Source organism: Haemaphysalis longicornis, unplaced genomic scaffold, assembly GCF_048455015.1.
Source record: "Haemaphysalis longicornis isolate Haplotype H1 unplaced genomic scaffold, Haemaphysalis longicornis Haplotype H1 scaffold_10, whole genome shotgun sequence".
In the NCBI taxonomy this organism is placed as follows: Eukaryota; Metazoa; Arthropoda; class Arachnida; order Ixodida; family Ixodidae; genus Haemaphysalis; species Haemaphysalis longicornis.
Genome location: NW_027526204.1, coordinates 68164363 through 68185363, shown reverse-complemented (window position 1 = coordinate 68185363; position 21001 = coordinate 68164363). Strand labels below are relative to the sequence as shown.

The 21001-nt window shown below is 47.8% G+C and overlaps 1 protein-coding gene across 1 annotated transcript in view; it reads left to right on the top strand.

Moving 5' to 3' along the window:
* LOC144158673 (eukaryotic translation initiation factor 4E type 3-like) overlaps positions 1-21001 on the top strand; it is a 41247-nt gene that overhangs the window by 10430 nt on the left and 9816 nt on the right. The window contains exons 4-5 of the mRNA XM_077689706.1: positions 2215-2281; positions 4236-4394. Coding sequence (XP_077545832.1) covers positions 2215-2281; positions 4236-4394 — 226 coding nt within the window. The remainder of the gene's footprint in view (positions 1-2214; positions 2282-4235; positions 4395-21001) is intronic.

Genomic DNA, 21001 nt, shown 5'->3' with positions numbered 1-21001 from the left:
TGCCGGTTAATTATGTATATTTTTCCTCAAATGTACCTATAGTTTTCTTTGCCCTAAGCAACGGGAAGATGTATGACAAGCGGCAGCGTTTCACGAGTTTCGAACGCTTATGATTAAATAAACCGCTTGGCTTCCGAAGCCTCTGGGGTACGCCGCGAACAACAGCGTTACCCCGGGACGCCGCTTTGGTGCTCCATACACTTGTGTCGAGCGAGCGAGCTAGGACGGCAAGGCGAGCGCCTAAAGTGCTCAGCACGTAAGATTAGTTCTTGGGAAGGAAATGTGTTGCATTGGCTAAACAAATAATGCATTAACTTTGTGAGAGTAATAATGGATTCGACATCTCTTCTCTCAAGTGGAGGGAGGCAGCGGAGCGGTTGATGATTGGAGATTAAAAACATCCTGCACTTAATCACCCCTGGAATAATGCATGATAGGTCATAAAACATGCTGCTGTCAGCTTTGTCAGCACTATGTGAGGACAGCAGTGCTTTTTTGCTGCCCCCATGATATTTGCAAGCGCATTTCTTTTACTTCATCGTTGCATTGTGTCCGTGGTGTGTCTAGGCTCTATTTTTATCCTCTTTACCACAAACGGAGGACTACCCGCCCCTCCTTTTTTTCTGTCCCTTTCCTTAACCCAGCTTTTCCATTTAATAAATGCTTTACCTGCCGTTGTACAAACTAACAAACGATGGCTATACAACGCTTTCGAGCTGCAAGATGGAATTTTAAAAGAAATAAATTCAAGATAAGAGAAATGGTACATACTTACAGAAAAACAGTGGGACAACATGAGCGGCGAAATTCCTCACCAGCTGATTTTTTGTAAATCATCTATTTTTTTTTTGCTTTTATGCTTTATGACTTTTGTTACACGGATGCAATGAGTGAAGCGAATATGTATATGTGCTTGTTATGCAGTTGAGTTCCACGTTGCGTTAACTTCTCTGGCTGTACTTTTTTCTGCCAAATAGAAGTGACGCATTCTGGAGGTCACAGGACAAGTTAGTCCGGAAAAAATGGACATATGAACATTATGAAAATGAACATTAACCCTTTTGTGACCATGCCATAGACCATCGGTCACGGCTAAATGGTGTTTTTAAACCTCCCGCAAGAATAAGAACGGCGCTATTCGGACAACTTCCGCCATCTGGTGTGTTCATTGGAAACCCCTTCTTCGGTTTTGTTGCCGTTTGTTTACATTTCGCGTGGGTAGACGGCATCGTGAGTGAAATTTGAGCCCAAGGTAGCAGCGAGTTGGGCGAAAATGGCGTCCCTGTTTCACTGTGCACTCTCCAAAGGCTAACAGTGGTTTCAAGAACTTTGGCCACTGCTGCTGCTGATTTTTTTTTTTACCCCAGCAGCAGTGATGACTCCAGAAATGATGCGTATTCTTCAGATTTTAGTTCTGATGAAAACTCTCTCATTCAGCAGCCTCAGACTTAACAGGTGCTGCCACGCAAGGTTCATTTTTACTTTGCACTATATTTATAAACGAAACGTGCCTTATATCTGATGACTGCAGTATTACTGTCATGTGTGGGGTCTGGACAATGTGCGGCGGGGATGTTTTGTCAAATGTACCGCGCTGTATCGCGTTATCACTACGCACGCTGCTTCTCAAGATGGCGTAATATTTTTTTCTTGGTTTTTACCGCTGCAGTGATAAAATTATTGTGTGAGAACACACACAAGCATGCTTGGGTGTATATTTTAGAGATACCACCTGACTCTCGGGTGGTTTTGCGGAGCCAAGCAGCCATCAGGGCCGCTACGGTAGCGGGCCCACAAAAACGCAGAAGTTGGTGTATAGCGTTTATGTATATATTGAATCATAGCTTACGAACGTAGGAACATTTTGCATATCTTAGAATTCCTAAAAAAAATTTTAGGCTTAGCAAATTAGCCGATTTGTGTTTTGTGTATGCTTTTCTTGCATATTTTTTCTTTTTTCGTTTACCAGTAAGCTGTCAATGATCACACCGTTCACAAAACTGCTGTTACGTGTTTGAAAGAGACATCTATAAGATACAATTTCGTGCATAGCAACGCTAAATGTGTCGAGTAGCTCAAGAGGAAAAAAAGTTTTCTGGAAGCTTTCAAAATCAGCCATTTTTCCGTGGTCACGAAAGAGTTGAAGCCAATAATGTTGTGTGTGACAACATTTTTAACAGTATTCTGCAATGTTGTGGTTCCTGGTTTGTGCAGGCCCTGATTTGGAAGGAGCTCCTACTTGCGGCCATAGGGGAGCAATTTTCAGACGATGTCCGACCAGGTGAGCGGATTTCCAAGGCCCACTCTTTTTTTTTTTTTCCTCACTGGCCGTGTTTCGAGCAAATTGACCAAAGCTCTAATGGCTGCTTAATCTTTGTATGTGTTGGGCGTGCCTGTTGCTGGCTCTCAGAGACTCGAGGTTAGAATAATCGTCCGTGTTATTGGTTTTGCTCGGCAAGTAACCTTCTAACTGACCAGTTTAGATGGATTGACCTGATTAAATTATAAGAAAAAATTTTTACGTGTTTGTGTAAACTTGAGGGACACCTTCGTGCAAAAAAAAAGGCTTGGGTTACCTCCCACAAGTGGCTGACATGGGGGTTAGTGACGCAGCCATGCAGTGAAGGTCGCTGGCTGAAATTTGACTGAATCCGCAATTTCCGAGTTGCCACGAATCATTCAGACGTGTTTCTTACCAATTTCTCGTTCATATTTCATTTTAATTTGTTCGTTTTTTATGATAGAAGGAAGGTCAAAGGTGATCAAGCAAAGGGAAGGAAAAATTTCACAGAAGTTGGAAAACCAAAAACGGTTTTTAGACCTGCGTCTGTCCTTAATTTTCACTTTGTGCACCAATCTTTTTTTTTTTTTTTTGCCATGGCCCCTTTCGTGTAGATTGAATGGCTGCGCCGCGTTTGATTGGGCCCAGGAGTTGGCTACGAGTGCGCTTCTTTTAAGCCGAAGGCGTTAGATCGCTCTGTGTTTCGTGTAACATGGGGGATGCAAAAATTGTGTTACACAAACTGTACAAGAAATCACAGCGCAAGATGCGAGCCGCAGATCGCGTGATAAGAAACAGCAGTGACAAGTGAGGTTCTGAGGAGGGCTCTAAGAAAGGGCGACCCATTAAATGTGGGAGGAGGGTGGGCTGCTGCTTGAAAGGCAAAAGAGGCACCCAAGGAGGCAAACAGGATGCTCCTGGCGATGGCTAGCGAGCAGAACGAGCTTTGCCGGGCACTGTTGAGGGGGCCGGTCTAATGGGGACGGGTGCAGCCACAAAGTTTAAAGGAGCCGCGAAGACGGAATACAAGTTTGTTTTATTTGAAAGATTTCGTTTTTTATAGTGCCCCCAGCACTTGTCCAGCAGAAATGATGTCGTATTCACTGAGAAATTAATCAATTTAGGTTAAAATTTTGATTCTCCCGCCAAATCGTGGGTTTTCGGGAGGTCAGCAATGAAGTCATAAGTGCGTGTATCCAAGTGAACTTCCACTGTGTAATTCGGGTTTGCGGCCTTGCTTTCCATCCGCCCTCCCAGATAGCGCTACTATAGTCATCCACAAACCGCTGTCCGCGGTGGCTTTGTTTTTGAGTGTTGCACCTGGCTTTTTTTTGTTACTGTAGAAAGTGATGGTCTCGTGAAACATGGGGTATCCTCGACAAACAGGGTCATGTAAGACAACACCGCTTACGCCAATTGGCCAGTGTCCTGTAAAACAACTTCAAAGCGGCGGAGGGCTGTGCAGCTAAAACAAGCATAGTGCACCCAGTATCAACAGCAGTGCGCATTGGTACTTCTGTGCTTACATGTGTTTTCGTAACTTTCATTGTTTACCACACCATTCTTACTGCTGTAAAATGAATATGCAATACACTTAAGCGCAAATAGTTCGTTCGGAAAGCCTATAAGCCGTGCCTAATTTGCGTTTGCTTTTTCCGGCCTCAGCCAATCGCACAGCTGGGCTCATGTGACGTCATAGGTTCTGTTGCGGGAAATGAGCTGGTGGGTCGCATGGCCATTCCGTTTTTTCCTAATTGAGTAGCTTATTTGAGCAAAGTGTGTGTTGAAGGTGGTGTCAGTAGAATTCTGTCGAGGCAATCTTTCGAATGAACCGAATTTGTGTTTGTCCTCGTGGCTCCTTTAACAGGAGGTCCAAATAGGCTTCCCCCTAACGTTCTCAAAGTTCTGAGAATACCACGTAGATTTTTGTCCACCTTCTATTTGTTGTGTGCAGGGGACGAGGTGTGCGGGGTGTCGGTGTGCGTCCGAGAGAAGGACGACATTGTGCAGCTATGGAACGCGGACGCCCGGCTGAGTGAGGGGGCCACGGTGCTGGCGCACGTCCACAAACTGCTTCCGCAGGGCGTCAACCTCATCGCCGAGTTCTACAAGCGTGAGTCGACGTCCCGAGTCCCTTCTCATGTTGCGTTGTGCTGCTAGGCCTTTAGCTTGGCATTGAACTGCGGTGGGAAACCATTGCATGCAACACTTTATTAAAAACCCACTGCGGTGGCTCAGTGGCTAAGGCGTTGCGCTGCTGAGCACGGGAACGTGGGTTCGATTCCTGGCCGCAGCGGCCGCTTTTCTGATGGAGGCGAAAAGCAAAAACGCCCGTGTGTACAATATTTTGGCGCTCGTTAAAGATCCCCAGGTGGTCGAAATTAATCCGGAGCCCTCCACTACGGCGTGCCTCATCGCCTGTGTTGCATCGGCGCGTTAAACGCCACAATCAATCAATCAATCAATCAATCAATCAACACTTCATTAAAAGGGGTGGAAAGAAATGGAAACAAAAAAGAAATTGCCGTGGTTGAACGCTGTTACCCCTTGATGATGCCGAAAACTTTATTATTTTGCGTAAGCGTGTGATAAGTTTTTTTATGATCTAAAAGGACCTCCGACACCACAAATGTGAAGTCAGAAAAGAATTCGGTTCATTAGGACGGACACTAGGACACACTGGGCACTGGCTGCCCATATATCCGTTCAACAAGAGAGCTGCCTTGATCACCGTGATTTATGGTTCAAGTGAACACGATAACCTAAAGTTTGTATACCGTATTTACACGATTGTAAGTCGACTCGAATGTAAGTCAACCCCCCCAAAATTGCATCTATCTCTCTCTCTCTCTCTCTCTCTCAAAAAAAAAAAAATAAAAGAAAAGAAAAGAAAAAATGCGAGTGCCACCTAGAAAATCGTATCACAAATGGAAGCTCTTCCGTCAACTACCAATACCCCCAATACGGCGGCTCTTCCAGCAATGATCGATGCTCCCTCAAGAGCCGTGTGTGTTCTTGTGGTGCGTGCAGTAGATGTTAAAAAAGAAGAGCTTGTTGTGTAAGCACGTGGAATAACCATGCATTGGGGGTTGAGCGGGGAACATTATTTGCAATTATGAGAGCACATTCGCTGCGAGGTGACAACCATCGAAGCAACCGGCAGCGGCCGCTACCACGTGATATCAAAACAAACATGGCGGTGGGCGGAAGCGGCCGCGCACGATTTCCTTTTATGCGTGAGTACGTTACTCGCATTCAAGATTTAATGCACGGCACTAACGTAGCCGTGATGTTGATGTTAGTCTTATTGCGCTCCTCCTTGATTTGTGCACAGTTCACTGGTACCTTGTTCAGCTGCATCACTCCAGCAGTTTTCTTACAAAATCTGTCAAAAAATAACATATAAAATTCTGAATAAATTAGAATGTAGGTATTTTACATAGAAGCAAATTTGATATGTAAATCAGAATGAAAAACTACATAGGTCCTTTAATTTTTGTCGTCACAACTGTAAAAATAAACTTTTTTGGTTTAAAACCAGTATGTCGCCTTAATTTTTGAAGGTTCGGGATACTTTGTCTGTCGTTAGATGGTGCTAAATGTCGGAAAAACCTCAAAGTGCGAGAGAAAAAAAAATTGTTTGAGTTGTTGCTCCTGGGCAACACTGGGCATCAAAGTGTGAAACGAAGTTTGTTGAGCGAGAGCTCAGTTTTCGTGCCAACAGCAGGCAATGAGTGTGCACACCATCGCCCCGCAAGACAAAGCACTGACTCTGCTCGGTGCTGTAGGCATGAACGCACAGTGAACTGGGATGTAGCCAGCGCCTCCTTGTGTCATTCTCTGCTGGTACGCGCCCTTGGTATTTTAGGTGCGGAGTACCTTAGGACCGCACAATGTCCGTGCGCGTCCGTGCGCATGGCATTTACAATCGCAAAAAAATCACACAGGCACCGGCAGGATTCGAGCCTGGTTCTGGGAGACCACGCAGAGTTAGTGTCAGTAGCCTTACCCATTGGGCTACGACCATGGGTTAGTATCCGAGAGTCAAGCGGCTTACTCACTCGCCTGTAACGGTGCGGAGTACCTCAGGACCTCCCAATGTCCGTCCGCGTCCATCCGTGCGCACATCGCCATCAAGCGAAAATCGATTTGAGCCGTGAGTTGCAGTTTCATTTAGGGAATAATTAAGGTGGAGCTCATGGGTCATATCGAATGACGGTCGTGGTGAAAATCGGATGTCACTTGGGGCGCAACTTGGATGTCATTTCGAGTCCCCGCACTCTGCACCCTCGCCATCATCCACGGAGTGGACATGCTGCCATTTTTCCTTTATCCCCTCCTTTGAACCTCTCTCCTTGGAACAAGCGAGCGATTAGATGCTTTCACTGTGGAACCGCTTGAGATACTGGATTGGTCTGGTCTGCACTTGGAGGTCAGATCTAAATTGACGTAACGACATGTCTTCTTGGTTTGTGCCTGGAGTAGGACAGCGTTCACTCTAAAAATTTGCACTAACACTGTCCAGATTGGAGAAAAAATTACGCCCACCTCCCCTCGCGGGAACCCTGGTGTGATGCGACGCTGAGGGGGGTTCAAGCGCAAGTGGAGAGCGACCGTCGACCGAAAGGCCGCCGGAGAGCGGCACACCGGTTATATGCGCAGCGCGCCCGAAGGAGAGGAGACCGCGGAGAGAGAGAGAGTGCCGCAGCTATGATGCAACACAATCTACTTTAATCCAATCCAAATCCAAATCCAATCCAATCCAAGTCAAGCCAATCCAATCGAATCCAATGTCCCTCGCGAGAGAGTGTTCGCTATAGGAGAGGAGAGGGGGAGAGTGGCTGCGGACAACAACGGACGCACGCGGACAACAACGGACACACGCAGGAAGGACAGGGCCGCCGACAAGAGATGCTCTGAGTGTCACATCTAAAAAGTAAGAGCGATGGTTACTGGTGGCCAGGAAAAAAATGCAGAATGATACACACGAGCACTGGCTTGGCAGGTGGGTGGGGAAGGGGAAAAAGTGCGAACATTTGGATGGTGATCTCAGAATAGAGCTATCCTTAGCTGTCGCCAGATGTCTGTTGGAAGTTTGGCATATGTCTGACCTTTAGAATGTTTATTAAAAGAACAAATGAATGTCTCACCTGTGTCTCGTTGCGACACTGGTACTTTTCTTTGAAGAGCCAAGCTTTGATGTATAGTAGCACTGTATTGATGTGTGTGTGCAGATATTTACATATGCGCACACATGCACGCACGCACGCACACAAGGCGGCCAGATTAGCAGTGAGTAAGGTAAACTGTTGTGATGGAAGACTTTAGGTAGCGGTGTGTGAATACTTGAACATGTCAAATAGGCTAAGGTGATACGCAATTCAGTTTTGAATCGAATAGCACCAGTCAAATGTTTAGAATATTTTCGGAGTATTTAAAAGTTCGAAAATTGAAAGGTACGGTTCTTTCAATGAACTCGGATTCATGAATTTACTCGATGTTGGAAACAAGAAATGCTTCATTAAAAACACGAAAAATAGATTCTCTACGAGTTTGAGCTAGTGGGACACCATAATGTATCGGACTTTGAACACCTTCAATTGACCACCGCAAACGAGCGCTGGCTTCTTGTGCTAGCGGAAATAGGCTTTCCTGCATTGCACCGGTGCGCAAAAAAAAAGGGGCTTACGGAACCATCCTGACTCCTTGGCTTTCGGCCAACTCCTCCCTAGTGTTTCTCTTGTTATTGCCTTTTGAAGATGTGGCCACGCTCATGCTGTGATTAACACTCTCTGGATAAGAAAGACTAGCTGCACCCTCCCATAGTGATGGAGTTCACCTTTTTTTTAGGGCTGGGCAAATACCCAAATACAGCTTCAGTAACAAGTTCTCGAACAATTCGTTTCGCGAATCTCATGTCAAATATTCAGTCAACCAAAATACTTGATGATGATCATATTGTATCCGTGTGTCACCATCTGTTGATGGCAAAAAGAAACCTTTTTTTTTTTTTTTTTTTCTAGGTATGGCCGCTTGCACTCAGGTTAAAGTTACCGTATTCACTCGAATCTAGGATGGCCTCGATTCTAGACTGGCCCCCTGAAATTTGAAGGTCAGAATATAAAAACAGCGTACCTCGAAAAGCATTGTAGTGGGACTAGCACATGGACTTTGTTACGCTTGCAGCGCTCATCACAGTGTGTTCAATGCTCACTCATTGTTGTCGTCTTTTTCGACATCACTGACCTCTTTGTCGCTGTCCCCTTCTCACAGCGCTTTATCCTCACTTCTGTCCAGCGTGTTCAAGATGGTGCACTTATAAAAAACGCGCACAATTAGCTCTGCCGGAATTTCGTCCCGTGCTGCAGCGACCCAGTTCACCTCTTGGCTGAGTGCGCTTGAGGCGCGTGGTCGGTGCGAGTTGGTGGTCTTGCAGTGTCAGCCAGTCGTTGTAATGCTTTTGCAGCCTGTCCTTAAATGGCTTGTTGATGGCCATGTTGAGCGGTTGTATACTCGGTGACAACTTAAGAACGGCATCGGAAGTTGCCGCTGTGCCTTATCACCGTAGCCGGATGTTTCTCCGCGCGGCGCAAGTAGGGCGTTACTGGGAATGTTTTGATCATGGCGTGAGCCGTTCCCGTGATTTTTTGGACTTGATATGCTTATAAACGACTCCAGTGACGACAAACCAACTGCGTGAGACAAGGCAGACGATATCATGCATTCATAGCAAACCCCTTTCAAAACGCGCGCGCACTGACGGCACGGGTCCGGCGCTTTGGCGGAGTGATACACTACGTGAGCTGGTGCCGTTCTTGAGTTGTAACCGAGTATAGCTGGCTCGTCAGACTACCAGGTATTTACGCGATGTCCGTGTCGTCCTCCGAAAGCACGGACTTAACAGCATCTGTCAAGTGGTCACGATAGCAGTCCAGGACCAGGAGTGAACAGCAGAGCCTTAAACAGCAGAGCCCCGGCATGGCGCTGCCAAACAGTCTTGACCCAATCTTCGGCGACGGCACCATTCATCCACCCATTCTCATGGGCTCAAATGATGTTTTTGGCGAAAATGTCCCCGGCTGGATGAATCTTCCTCCTAAAAAAAATCTACGGCAGCAGCTTTCGCCCATCAGCTGTACAACGCAACATCACGGTGGTGCGCTGCTTATCGTAGCCTGCAGTGTTTACTTTCACTTGTTTCGTGCCTTTCTCATTCACTGTTTAGGCCACAAGCATGTTACCAATCTTTCCCAGTCCGCACTTCTTTTCCGGCCGCTTCTTGATAACAAAGCGCTGGAATGCAACTAGTTTCTCCTCGAAGTCAGAGGGTAGGTTTTGGCACACATACGTCTGCTGTCACAGGCTGAGCCCGAACCGCTTCATAAAATGAGTGGCCCAGCCCCTGCGGGTCCGGAACTGAGTCTGCACGACACCTTAAATGTTTGCAATTCCCCTCACCTTTGCCTGTGTTACTTTTGTCATCACAGGCGTTCCACCTTCTTCTTGCTTCCTGATAAAGTCAGCGACTTCCTTCTCCACCTTGCAGTGTCGACCTTTCTTGGGTCCTGTGAAAGCCTTTCGCTTGGCAGCGCAGTTGAAAAGTATGTTCCGCTACGCCCATCATCGCCACATGTTCTTCTCTTCCATGCCAAACACACATGGTGCCCTGGAGGTTTGAAGTTCTCTTGGCATTTAAAACTACCGCGGTGCGGTGGCACCGCTTAGTGGGTGCCCTTGTGCTGCGAACATGGGCGCTTCTCGAGGTCGCACAGTAATGTAAGCAAGCAAGCACGAAACGCTGAGAGGTGGGTTCACAATGTTCGAACAAGCAAAATGGAACCTGCAAACCAGCAAGCTGGAAGCCTGCAGCCTCGAGATGTCGTTGAGTGACTAGCGGTGGCAGGAAAGTTGCATCCTCAGGTCTAAGCCAATCCACAACTTTCATAAACGACTTTCTCAAAAAAAGTATCGGCCTAGATTCAAGTAAATACGGTAAGAATGGCAGTAGCTGGTGTAGCGTATCACTCTGCTGAAGCGACAGACCGGGATGTCAGCTCAGGCGTGCGTTTTGAAAAGAGATTGCACTTAATGCGTCACATAGGCTGCTCTTTCTCAAGTAGTTTGTTTGTCGTCGCTAAAGTAGTGGATTAAGTCAGAAAAATCGCAGAAATGGCTCGTTTTATGCTCCAAATACCCGATATTGCACTCTTTGCCCCATGCAGAGTAACTGCCGGATGCAGCGATGAGGTGCCGGGGCAATTTCTGTTGTCGTTCCTCAAGGGGCCACGCAATTAAAACACAAGTTTGGTTCCGTCGAAATATTGCTTCGTTAGAATCATACTGACACAAATTTTAACGCACACTTCGCTCAAATAAGCTACATAATTTTAAGGGAAAAGGGAATGGCTATGCGACCCGCTGGCTCACTTCCAGCACAAGACCCTATGCAGTACTATATGCACAACCATGCAATTGGCTGAGGCTGGCAAAAGCAAACACAAGTTAGGCAGGGCTTACAAGCTTGCTGAACAAGCTCATATTCATTTTACAGCAGTAAGAATGGTGGGGTAAACAGTGGAAGTTACGAAAGTACACGTAAACGTAGAAGTAACACTGCATACTGTGGATGGTACAGCGTGCACTATGCTTGTCATAGCTGCACAGCAGTCTGGTGCTTTGGGGTTGTCTCGCACGACAACAGGCCAATTGGCACCAGTCGTGGCACCATCAACTTTGCTATATGTCATCAACTTTGCTATATGTTATATGGTAAAAAAAAAACACTTATAACAACGGTAATTCTCCTTATCATTGGTTATAACAATTGAGCCTGACAGTATGAGCCTACGTAAACTATAGTATTTGGGGATCTGTGACGATGATGATGATGATGACAGAACATAGGTGCAGTGCATGACTTTGTAAGCATGAAATAAGTTGTGACATTCTCTGTCTTTCTAGCACTCGGAAAAAGTTGGCGTTTTTTATGTAGCCCCACTATCCCTGAAGGAAGAGACCTCCTGACTGCCCTTCTTATCTCCTGCTGTCAGCTGGTCCAGAAAATAAGAGAGGCATTGGATTAAAATAAAGGCAGCAGATTAAAATAAAGCTACAGTGGGGTAAAGGCTACTGTTGATTACGAATGTTAAAAAAGGCAGAAAACATCGCCACTTTAGTAACATGCAATTTGCCAATTGTTAAAAAAGAAAGAAAAAGTCAAGGATTTGATGCGCGGAGATTTCCTCCTGTGTCAAAGACGGTGGTCTTTCCTAGGGGCCTTGTAAAGTCAATTGGCACACGCATGGCAAAGTCATCGTGGTCAACCATGCAGTTACATTTCCGTTTTGTAAGTACTGGGTGAAAACCCCTAAATGCTCGCAAAAGTAACTTTTTCTGTCCAACCCTGCTATGACAACTACTGGTTATAGTAACTATGGCTTTTTTGGGACACTTCAATATTATAAGTGGGTTAGTCTGTACCACCACTCAGGCTTATCCAAGACGTAGATACGAGCTGGAACTGAAAGCACGATATGCTGTCGCTTCTCCTGCAACTGAAAGCAGCCGTCTGTCTTGAGCTTGCGGCATCTGAGCGAACGGTCACGAGCAACTCCCCCCCCACCTCCCCCAAGGAGTGTGTTCCAAATGAAGAAGTATGAAGTAGGCCAACATTTAGATGAAGAGGGAGACAACAGAAAGAGGGAAAAATTGAAGCCGTTCCACTCAATGTGGAAGCTGTCGGAAGTGCAGAGCAGTGATTCGCCATAATGGGCTGTAGTGCCGTTATTCATAAGCTCACTGCTACCACCCAACGCAATTCCAATTTCCCGCCTTCGCAGTTCTCGCGCTCCCCCTTCCTGGAACTGCGCCAGCGGCAGTTCTGTTCTTTTTGTGCTCGCTTTTATTCCCGCACGTGCTGGCGTCGCACTGCCACTTTTTTTCGCTTACTATCGCAAAAACCAACCAAACGAGCGTTTCTAACTAAAGAAATGTGGGCGCTTCCGGTTAATTACATATATTTTTCCTCAAATGTGCCTACAGTTTTCTTTGCACTAAGCAACGGGAGATGTATGAAAAGCGCCAGTAGTTCACGAGTTTCGAACGCTTATGACTGTATAAACCGCTGGGCTTTTGAAGCCTCTGTGGGACGTCGCGACGACAGCCGCTACGATGGAACGCCGTGTGGCTCTACTTGGGTCCAGCGAGCGAGCTACGACGACAAGGCGAGCCCCTGAAGTGCTCCGCTCCTAAAAAAAAGGCATGCCTTTGGAAAAGGATAGCAAGTCCAGCTTCATGGAACCCTAGGCAAAGCCTGAGAAGCCCCCGGCCTCAAGACACAAGTTTGAGGCTACGATCCTTGAGTGAGGCTACGATCCGCGGAAACTCACTGGCGGTGGCTCCAGGCACGAGAGCCAGCTACCCGCCGCGGTGGCTCAGTGGCTAAGGCGTTGCGCTGCTGAGCACGAGGTCGCGGGTTCGATTCCCGGCCGCGGCGGCCGCTTTTCTGATGGAGGCGAAAAGCAAAAACGCCCGTGTGTCGTGTGTACGAGATTTCGGCGCACGTTAAAGATCCCCAGGTGGTCAAAATTAATCCAGAGCCCTCCACTACGGCGCGCCTCATCGCCTGCGTTGCGTCGGCGCGTTATACCCTACAATCAATCAATCAATCAATCAACGAGAGCCAGCTGGGCTGCCTGGCTGGAATGCTTGGGCAATTCCCAATGGCACCTGGGGCTACGCATCCCTCGCTCGAGGTGGTGTCTACAGGGTTCAGTGTACACTTAAACCTGGATACAGTCGAAACCCGCAATAACGAAATCCCGCAAGTACGAAATCCCCGCGGCAACGAAATATTTCCGGATCCCCGGCGAACGTCCATAGAAGCCCATGTATTTCATATCTCGCGGCAACGAAATGTTTTTCAACAGCGATCCCGCATTAACGAATTTTCTACTGCGGTGCGGGCCTTATTTTATCCGCCCGTCAAAGGTTAACTGTCAAAAATATGCTAGTACGCGTGTTGTGCGCACTCAAAATTCGTAAACGTCTGCTTTTGGCGTGCTAGCGTGGGTACCGCCATTTTTGTTTACATAAATCGGCGATGGGGTCTGTGTCAGGCAACATGCCTGGCCACACTGCAGCAGGCGATGGCAAACAATCATGCTGATACGGTCAGCGGTGCCACCAGACGGCGCCATCGGACGAGCTCAACAGGCCAAAGCAACACCAACAGTTCGAATCAATCAAAACGACGAAGAGAAGACTGGGACTGGTGGCGAAATCGAGACGAAGTTACAATTGTGCCTGAGAAAAGCTTGACGCCGGGAGCGGATTCTCCGTTATCGCGGAGAAAGAAAAGAACGGCAACAATATCATCATCATGTTAAGCAGCCTTGGAGCGACACCCTTAGGGGGCGACACAATCCTATCCTGCGTTGCTTCCGTCATTCCGTCACTTCGGTAGCATCGCACACGCGAGTTCGTGAGTTCGTTGTGTGTGTGGCGACCGGCCCATCGGATCTTGCTAAGATGCCGCCACCAGCCAAAAAGCGGAAGTTTCTGACGCTTCACGATAAAGCTGCCATCATTGCGGAAGTTGATAAGGGCAGAAAAAAGAAAGACATCGCCGACGAGCATGGAGGAAGAAAAAGTTAGGAGACGGCGCTACCGGAGAAACGTGAAGCCTATACATAAAAAGTAAAATCGAAGTCGGCCCAGGCGTCACTGCACCACGTGACCCCACCGTGCTGCCGCCGCGAGCTCTTCAATTTCGTCTGCTCGAAACTCGAGCCTGCTATATGTTGGTTTTTTTCCCACGGCTTTTGTCTTTCGCACATACGCGGCACTCCTGCCCGCACGCGGGCATGAGATCACCGAGCAAACAAATGCAGGAAGCACGGGGAAAAGCTACCGCCAACCAAACACGAAACACGAGAGATGCGCCGGAATCGGGTGACCGCCGCCGCCGCCGGCCCACCCGACCATGGAGGTCACGTGCTGGGCCGACTTCGGCGGCTTGAGAAAGAGAAACGGCGGAGGGAGCGGCTTCAACGGAGCTGGGCTTGCGAAGGCTAGCTGCGTGACGTCATGCCGTCTCCTAACTTTTTCTTCCTCCATGCCGACGAGTATGGAATTGCGTGCAGCTCGCTTTCGACCATATTGAAGGGCAAAGATGCCATTCTCGCTGCGCTTGATAATGGCGCACGTGCGCAGAACAAGACGGTGACCGCAGCGGCCTTTCCGGACGTCGATAAGGCGGTGTTCGCGTGGTTTTGCGAACAGCGTGCCAACAGAGTGCCACTTACGGGAAAAATACTACAGCAGAAGGCACTGGACTTTGCCTGCATCCTCGGGCACGACCAGTTCCGAGCAAGCGTTGGATGGTTGGGTCGCTTTAAAGCCCGGCACGACATCGTGGCCAAGGCGATTTCGGGAGAAGCAGCAAGCGTTGACCCTGTAACAACGTCGTCATGGCTGCTGACCAACAGAGAAGTACTCGACCAGTACCAGCCCTGCGACGTGTACAACGCGGACGAGACGGCGTTGTTCTTTCAAATGCTCCCGTCGAAGACCCTGGAATTGAAAGGCCAGAAATGCCATGGAGGCAAGCACAGCAAGCAACGCGTTACCATTTTGTTGTGCTGCAATATGGACGGCACAGACAAGCGGCCACTTCTAGTCATCGGCCGGAGCGAGAAGCCCCGCTGCTTCAAAGGAAACCGCCGCTCGCTGCCCGTTCAGTACGCCGCTAATAAGAAGGCGTGGATGTCTCGCGCTCTTTTCTCCAGCTGGGTTGAGGCGTTCGATGCCGACATGCGCAAGGCGAGCAGGTCGGTGGCCCTTTTTTTAGATAACTGCAGCGCCCACCACATGGACGAGACGGAGCTCACGAACGTGCGCTTGGTTTTTTTTCCACCAAACTGCACTTCCGTTCTGCAGCCGCTCGATCAAGGCGTAATTCGCAGCGTGAAGTGCGCCTACAGGGAGAGGTTGATCCAGCGTCTGCTACTGAACCTCCACCACAAGCGTCCCACCGACGTGAATTTGTGCATGGCCTTCGAGATGGTGGCCGCCGCATGGGTTGCGACATCCCCTTCCCTGATTGAGAACTGCTTCAGGCACGCGGGCTTCACCACCACCGTGCAAGCATCACGCACGGATTGCGCTTCAGCTTCACCAGACGAAGATTTCGACGAAGGTGCACTTGACGGCGAGAGTGCTGGCAGCGCAGTGCCAGCAGTGCCGCTATCGCTGACCAACGCCTGGGGGGCACTTCGAGCCATCGACATCGACATCCCAGATGGGCTCACGGTTCATGCGTTCGTTCGCGCCGATGACGATGTCATCGTGCATGAAGAAGTGACCGACGAGGCCATTATCGAAAGCGTGCGCGAAGCTGACGACACCGAGGACCAAGAAGACAAGCACGCGGAGAAACCCAACCCGCGGGTTGTTTTGGATGCCCTCGACACTCTTCGGTCCTTCTTCGCCGCACATGACGACGACGTGGCAATGGACCACTTTTTTCAGTGCGAAGGGAGAGCTTTGAAGTTGTTGCATGGCAAGGGTCGGCAAAGTAAGTTGACTGACTTCTGGCAATAAATTTTCGTTCTGCTGGCCATATCACTGTTTTTATGTCTCGTACTCGCGGCAACGAAATCCTCGCGAAAACGAATTTTTCCGGTTTCCCCGGCGATTTCGTTATTGCGGGTTTCGACTGTATAACGAAGTTGACAAAGATTCGCACTCTTTCGTTAAATCCAGGTATTCGTTACATGCAGGTTTCGAGTTCCGGCTTGCGTGACTGAAGCAAAAACGAAACCCAAATGCTAGACATCAGTGAGGGTGAACTAACTCTTAATGACTTCTTTCACCGTGAAAAACTGCGTGATGTGCGCCTGCTGCTTTCCGACAAACTTAGTCACTGCAGGGCACTGCAAAGAAACAAGGTCGCTTATCCCCGTATTCACAAACGTAACTTAAGTATCACTTATGCCTCTTGACAATTTTAGGTGCCTTTACGTCTTTCAAGCACCAAACTTCTGCCGAAAGGGCGCCTTTCCGCGAACTTGATCGATGCTCTTTTCCGAACTCATGATGGTTGCGAGGGTGCTAGCTGGGATACTGTACCGGGCGGCGACGTTCTTCTTTCTCGCCGGCGGAAACAGTATTTAAAATTGCGAGCTTGTCTTGAAAAGACAGAACTGTTCGTTTTCTGGCAGCAGAGCTCATCAACGCCAAACCGACACCACGGATAGCAGTGGAGACTCGCGATTACCGTATTTACCCGATTTTAACGCGCCCCCGATTCTAACGCGCATCCGATTTTCCTGGCAAAAAAAAACGAAAAAACTTGCACCTCTGATTGTAATGCGCACAGACAAGCGAATGCGAGAGAAATTGGCGATTTATTTCCCGAAGTAATCTCACTCATCTCACTCCTAGTTGCTCTCTGCTGACCACAACATCTCGGCCTCGGTTCCTTCAAGCGCGTTCGCGATGCCACGCTTCTGAACGAACGTTCAACCATGATCTATGGGATCGTGGCCCACGCCTCGCACGCCCATCCCGAGAGCTTCTCCAGAGGTGCACGCTTCAGCCGACCGCTCGTTTTCAACGCGTGGGAGCCGCTGCTGCCATTGCTGTTATCAAGCGTGCAAGTGAAACGATTTGACAATTTGTGTGAACTCCGATAGAAAAGCCTAGGCGCCTAGGCTTGCTGCGTCCGAAAAATTGTTGCTAAAAGCTTTGGCGCCATCTTGAGATGGCGATGGGTGTGACGAAATTTCCGCTATTTCAGCAGTTTCGGTTTTGTATCCGATTCTAACGCGCATGCGATTTTTCGGCCTATTTTTTCGGAAAAAAAGTGCGCGTTAGAATCGGGTAAATACGGTACACGTCGAGAGGCAGGTCTACCACCTAACCGACACCGCACCGACACTGTAAACGCACCCTACTTTGCGGTGTGGGCGAAGTTCGCTAAGTTACTGTATTTCTCCAGCCGATTTGCAGAAAAAGTACAGAGAACAATGCTTCATGAGCGTAGCGAATTCGTTACATCAAGGTGAACCGTCACAACCCCTTCGTTACATAGAGGTGACAAACACATGGGTTTCAAGGGGCTGGCACTGGGAAATCGAAACACTTAGTTAAATCCAGGAATTCGTTACATATAGGTTCGTTATATCCAGGTTTAACTGTACAAGCAAGCCTTGCAAGATGTGATTAACCAGCACACCCTTACGGCTACAGCCCGGGTGGGTGATTACTTTGGAAGTGAGCTAAAACTAACAACTATATCTTAATTCCCACGTGAAAATGTATGTTTTTTCTAGCTGGATTATTGAACCAGAAATTCCCTCCAGCTAGAAATATTCTAGCTAGAAATAGGCAGAATTTCTAGCTAGAAATTCAGTTTCTAGTGCATTTCTAGCTGAATTGATATTTATTTCCAGCTAGCGTTTGTCAGTCCAGCTAGAAGAAAAAAAAAACCCGCAAGCTCGAAATAATCGTCTCTAGCTAGACTAAGAATTTTTCTAGTTAGCAGCTTTCGATTTCAGCTAGGCTCTAATGATCTGATGAGAAAGGAAGCTGGAAATTATGATTTCTTGCTAGAAATGCTCTTTCCATTTTCGCGGGACCTTCTGGCACAGTGAGGAGTCTTGTGTTGCATCCCGGAGTGTACGTTATCGTCCCCATACATTAAATGTCTTGTCTTTCTGTGTCCTATCTGCCTCGCCAACTGACGCGACACCAACCTAACACTGCAGGAGTGGAGGACCGTAGAGGGGCTTGTGAAGGCCCTTGAACCGGTTGTTTTAGCAGGAACAGACCTCAGCTGGCAAACAGATGCTAGTTTGTCTTCTGTGATCCCGTTTCTGTATGGAACAAAAATCGTACTGGAGGATGGTGTAGCAGCAGATGACAGCAGATTTGTTTGTGAACAACAGGCTCAAATCGATTAACGTGGAAAACTGGGCATGTTGGCACATTATCTTGCCAAACAGCGCAAGAAAGACAAAGACACAGAGAGAGAGACACACGACAAGGACTGCGCTGAACTATCAACTGGTTTTATTTTCCGAAAGAGACACAGTATATAGAGCCATCCAACCGAAGGTCTATCTGATGCGCAGAAAATTTAGTTCTTTCTCAGACAAGGTGATAGGGGCCATGCCAACGCATGCCCCACCAAGCGTGGAAATTCGTTCTGATTCCACAATTTCACGTGACAGCCGTGATTTGCACTTTTTAGTGATGGAAGTGTATTGTAATTCTGGCAAACAGTCCTTACAATTCGAACAATGGCTAGCCAGGAAGCCTTCCGCATCTTTCCCCTCCCGCACATTTTTTACATTGTTCGCATGCTCGATCAGGAGCCAAAGGTGCATTTTTACATTGTTCGCATGCTCCTTAGCCACACGATGCTGTTGTCACCTGTAGGCCGACCTCGCGGTGAATACTACAAAGTGGCTCTATGTGATGACATAGTAAAGGGGGGCGTGGGAATCTTTTTGTTCAGTGTTGCGTTAAATCAAACATTACTGTTTGCTGCAGGCATGTATCCACAAATTCTTTCAGGAGGCCTTCACTGGGCATTTTGCTCATGTTTTGCATTGTGAACTTTTGTGCCCAAGGATCCTGGCCCCAGTGGCAATCTTCAGTGGAGGCGAAAAATGGAAACAACGCCTGTGTGGCGAGATTTTGGTGCATAATAACGATCCCCAGGTGGTCAAGGTTGATCCAGAGCCCTCCACTATGCCATATGCACTTCAAAGCCTGGGTGTTGCTTCGGCACATAAAACCCCAGAGATGTTTCTGTCTAAATCCATGCGACAGAATTTCATTTTGTCCCATTTGGTAGCCGTTTTGTTACTCAAATACTACACCTTTTGTTACTACTTCACACCATGTCTAGACCAACTCCACTTTCTCTGATTCCCGGCCGTGGCGGCCGCTTTTGTGATGGAGGCGAAAAGCAAAAACGCCCGTGTGTACGAGATTTTGGCGCACGATAAAGATCCCCAGGTGGTCAAAATTAATCCGGAGCCCTCCACTACGGCGCGCCTCATCGCCTGCGTTGCGTCGGCGCGTTAAACCCTACAATCAATCAATCCACTTTCTCTAACTTTACCTCAGATGTTTCTACACCAATTCGACCCTTAAAATCTGACGCTTGTTTTCTACCTTGAAGCGTTACGCAGAATTCCCTTCTTACAATGGCTTGTGTACCGACATAAGTTTTCGTTTGGGACGCTTTGTAAGTTACCAGATTTCTGCCCCATAAGTAGGGCTCCAGGTTTTCGGAGTTTATTTTTTAGCTAATTTCTGGTGTTTTTCGGAGTTTATACCTTGAATATATCCAGTTCTCCAAAACTTGGATTTCATTCCAGTCTAGTATTTGAAATACACCAAATAATAGGTGAAATGATATCTGAACATGAACACCTCGAATCGCTTGGAGAAAATGTTTGCCTCAAAGGTTTGAACGGCAAACACACATAGATGTGGGCAAGCACGAATTGTTCAATACAGAGCATGTACGTTTTTTCGATTTCAACCCTAAAGCTTGTTGCAATAAACGCTGCGTGCTTTGCTATATATATGTCACTGATGGAGGCACGCTGTTTTCGATTTATGATTCTCGGCATAGAAAATGCTCTTTCAACATTTGCGCTAGAAGTAGGTAGGGCGAGAAGCACTTGGATTATGAGGTGGGCCGAATCTCGCTTCAGTGGCTGCCCGGTCATTCCGGCATCCAGGGGAACGTCGTCTCTGATGCAGCAGCGAAAGAGGTGCACAATGTGCATTGTGTCTCTTAGAATCCTGTATTCCAGACAAGACACAAGTATGGCAGTCTCTGTACTGGGATGGAAACTGCAGCTGTCAGCTTGGCAGGACCCTGTTGGGGTACCTCATTTTCACACGTATAACCCGCACCAAAAATGCGAAAATTTCAGTGGCAAAGTAGGGGTGCGGATAATACGCGGGGTTATTCCTTCAGTGCAGCTTCACGGAAGGTGACCTTGTGTACAACACTGACGACTGCAGGACTGAGTTAATTGTGACTTTCGCCTTGCAGTCAGAGTATTCTTCTTGCTAAATGTGTGCTTTTTCTGTCTACACAGAACGTGATGTGTTGCTTGAGCAGAGCTTTGGTGCAACCTTTCCTGTATCAAAAATGTGCGGGCAGTTCGCGAGGATTTTTTGTTCTTTTCCGGCTCGCTGAAAGTGGGGGTGCGGATTATATGCAGGGGCGGGTTATACGCGCGAAAATACGGTAGCCTCGCCTCTGCAGTGCAATTTCCTTTGGTCCCAAAGACCCAGGTGCCCTTTAAGATAGGCTAGGTGGACTCATTGTGCTTTGTGAAAGAGGACATACGGCATGTCTTGTGCTACCGCCCGCAGCATGCTAAGCAATCTGAAAAAGCGCTGCTGCACAAAAACTTTTTACAACTGCATCACTTTCTAGCTTCGTGTCAGAATCACGCTGACACGGGGAAGGGACAAAGGCTCTTTTGAATTTTTTTTTTATCTGCCTCAAGGTTAATCGAGGCTCTTTAACCTTGAGATTCTCAGATTTGTTTCTCCTCATGAGGTGATTTTTTTTTCTGCATTCCTAACAGATTGCATTTTCTTCTCCCTCCTATTCACTGTCAATACATACTTCTTCTCCCTTACTTTTATTTTTTTCGCCGCACTATGTTCACCCCCATCTGA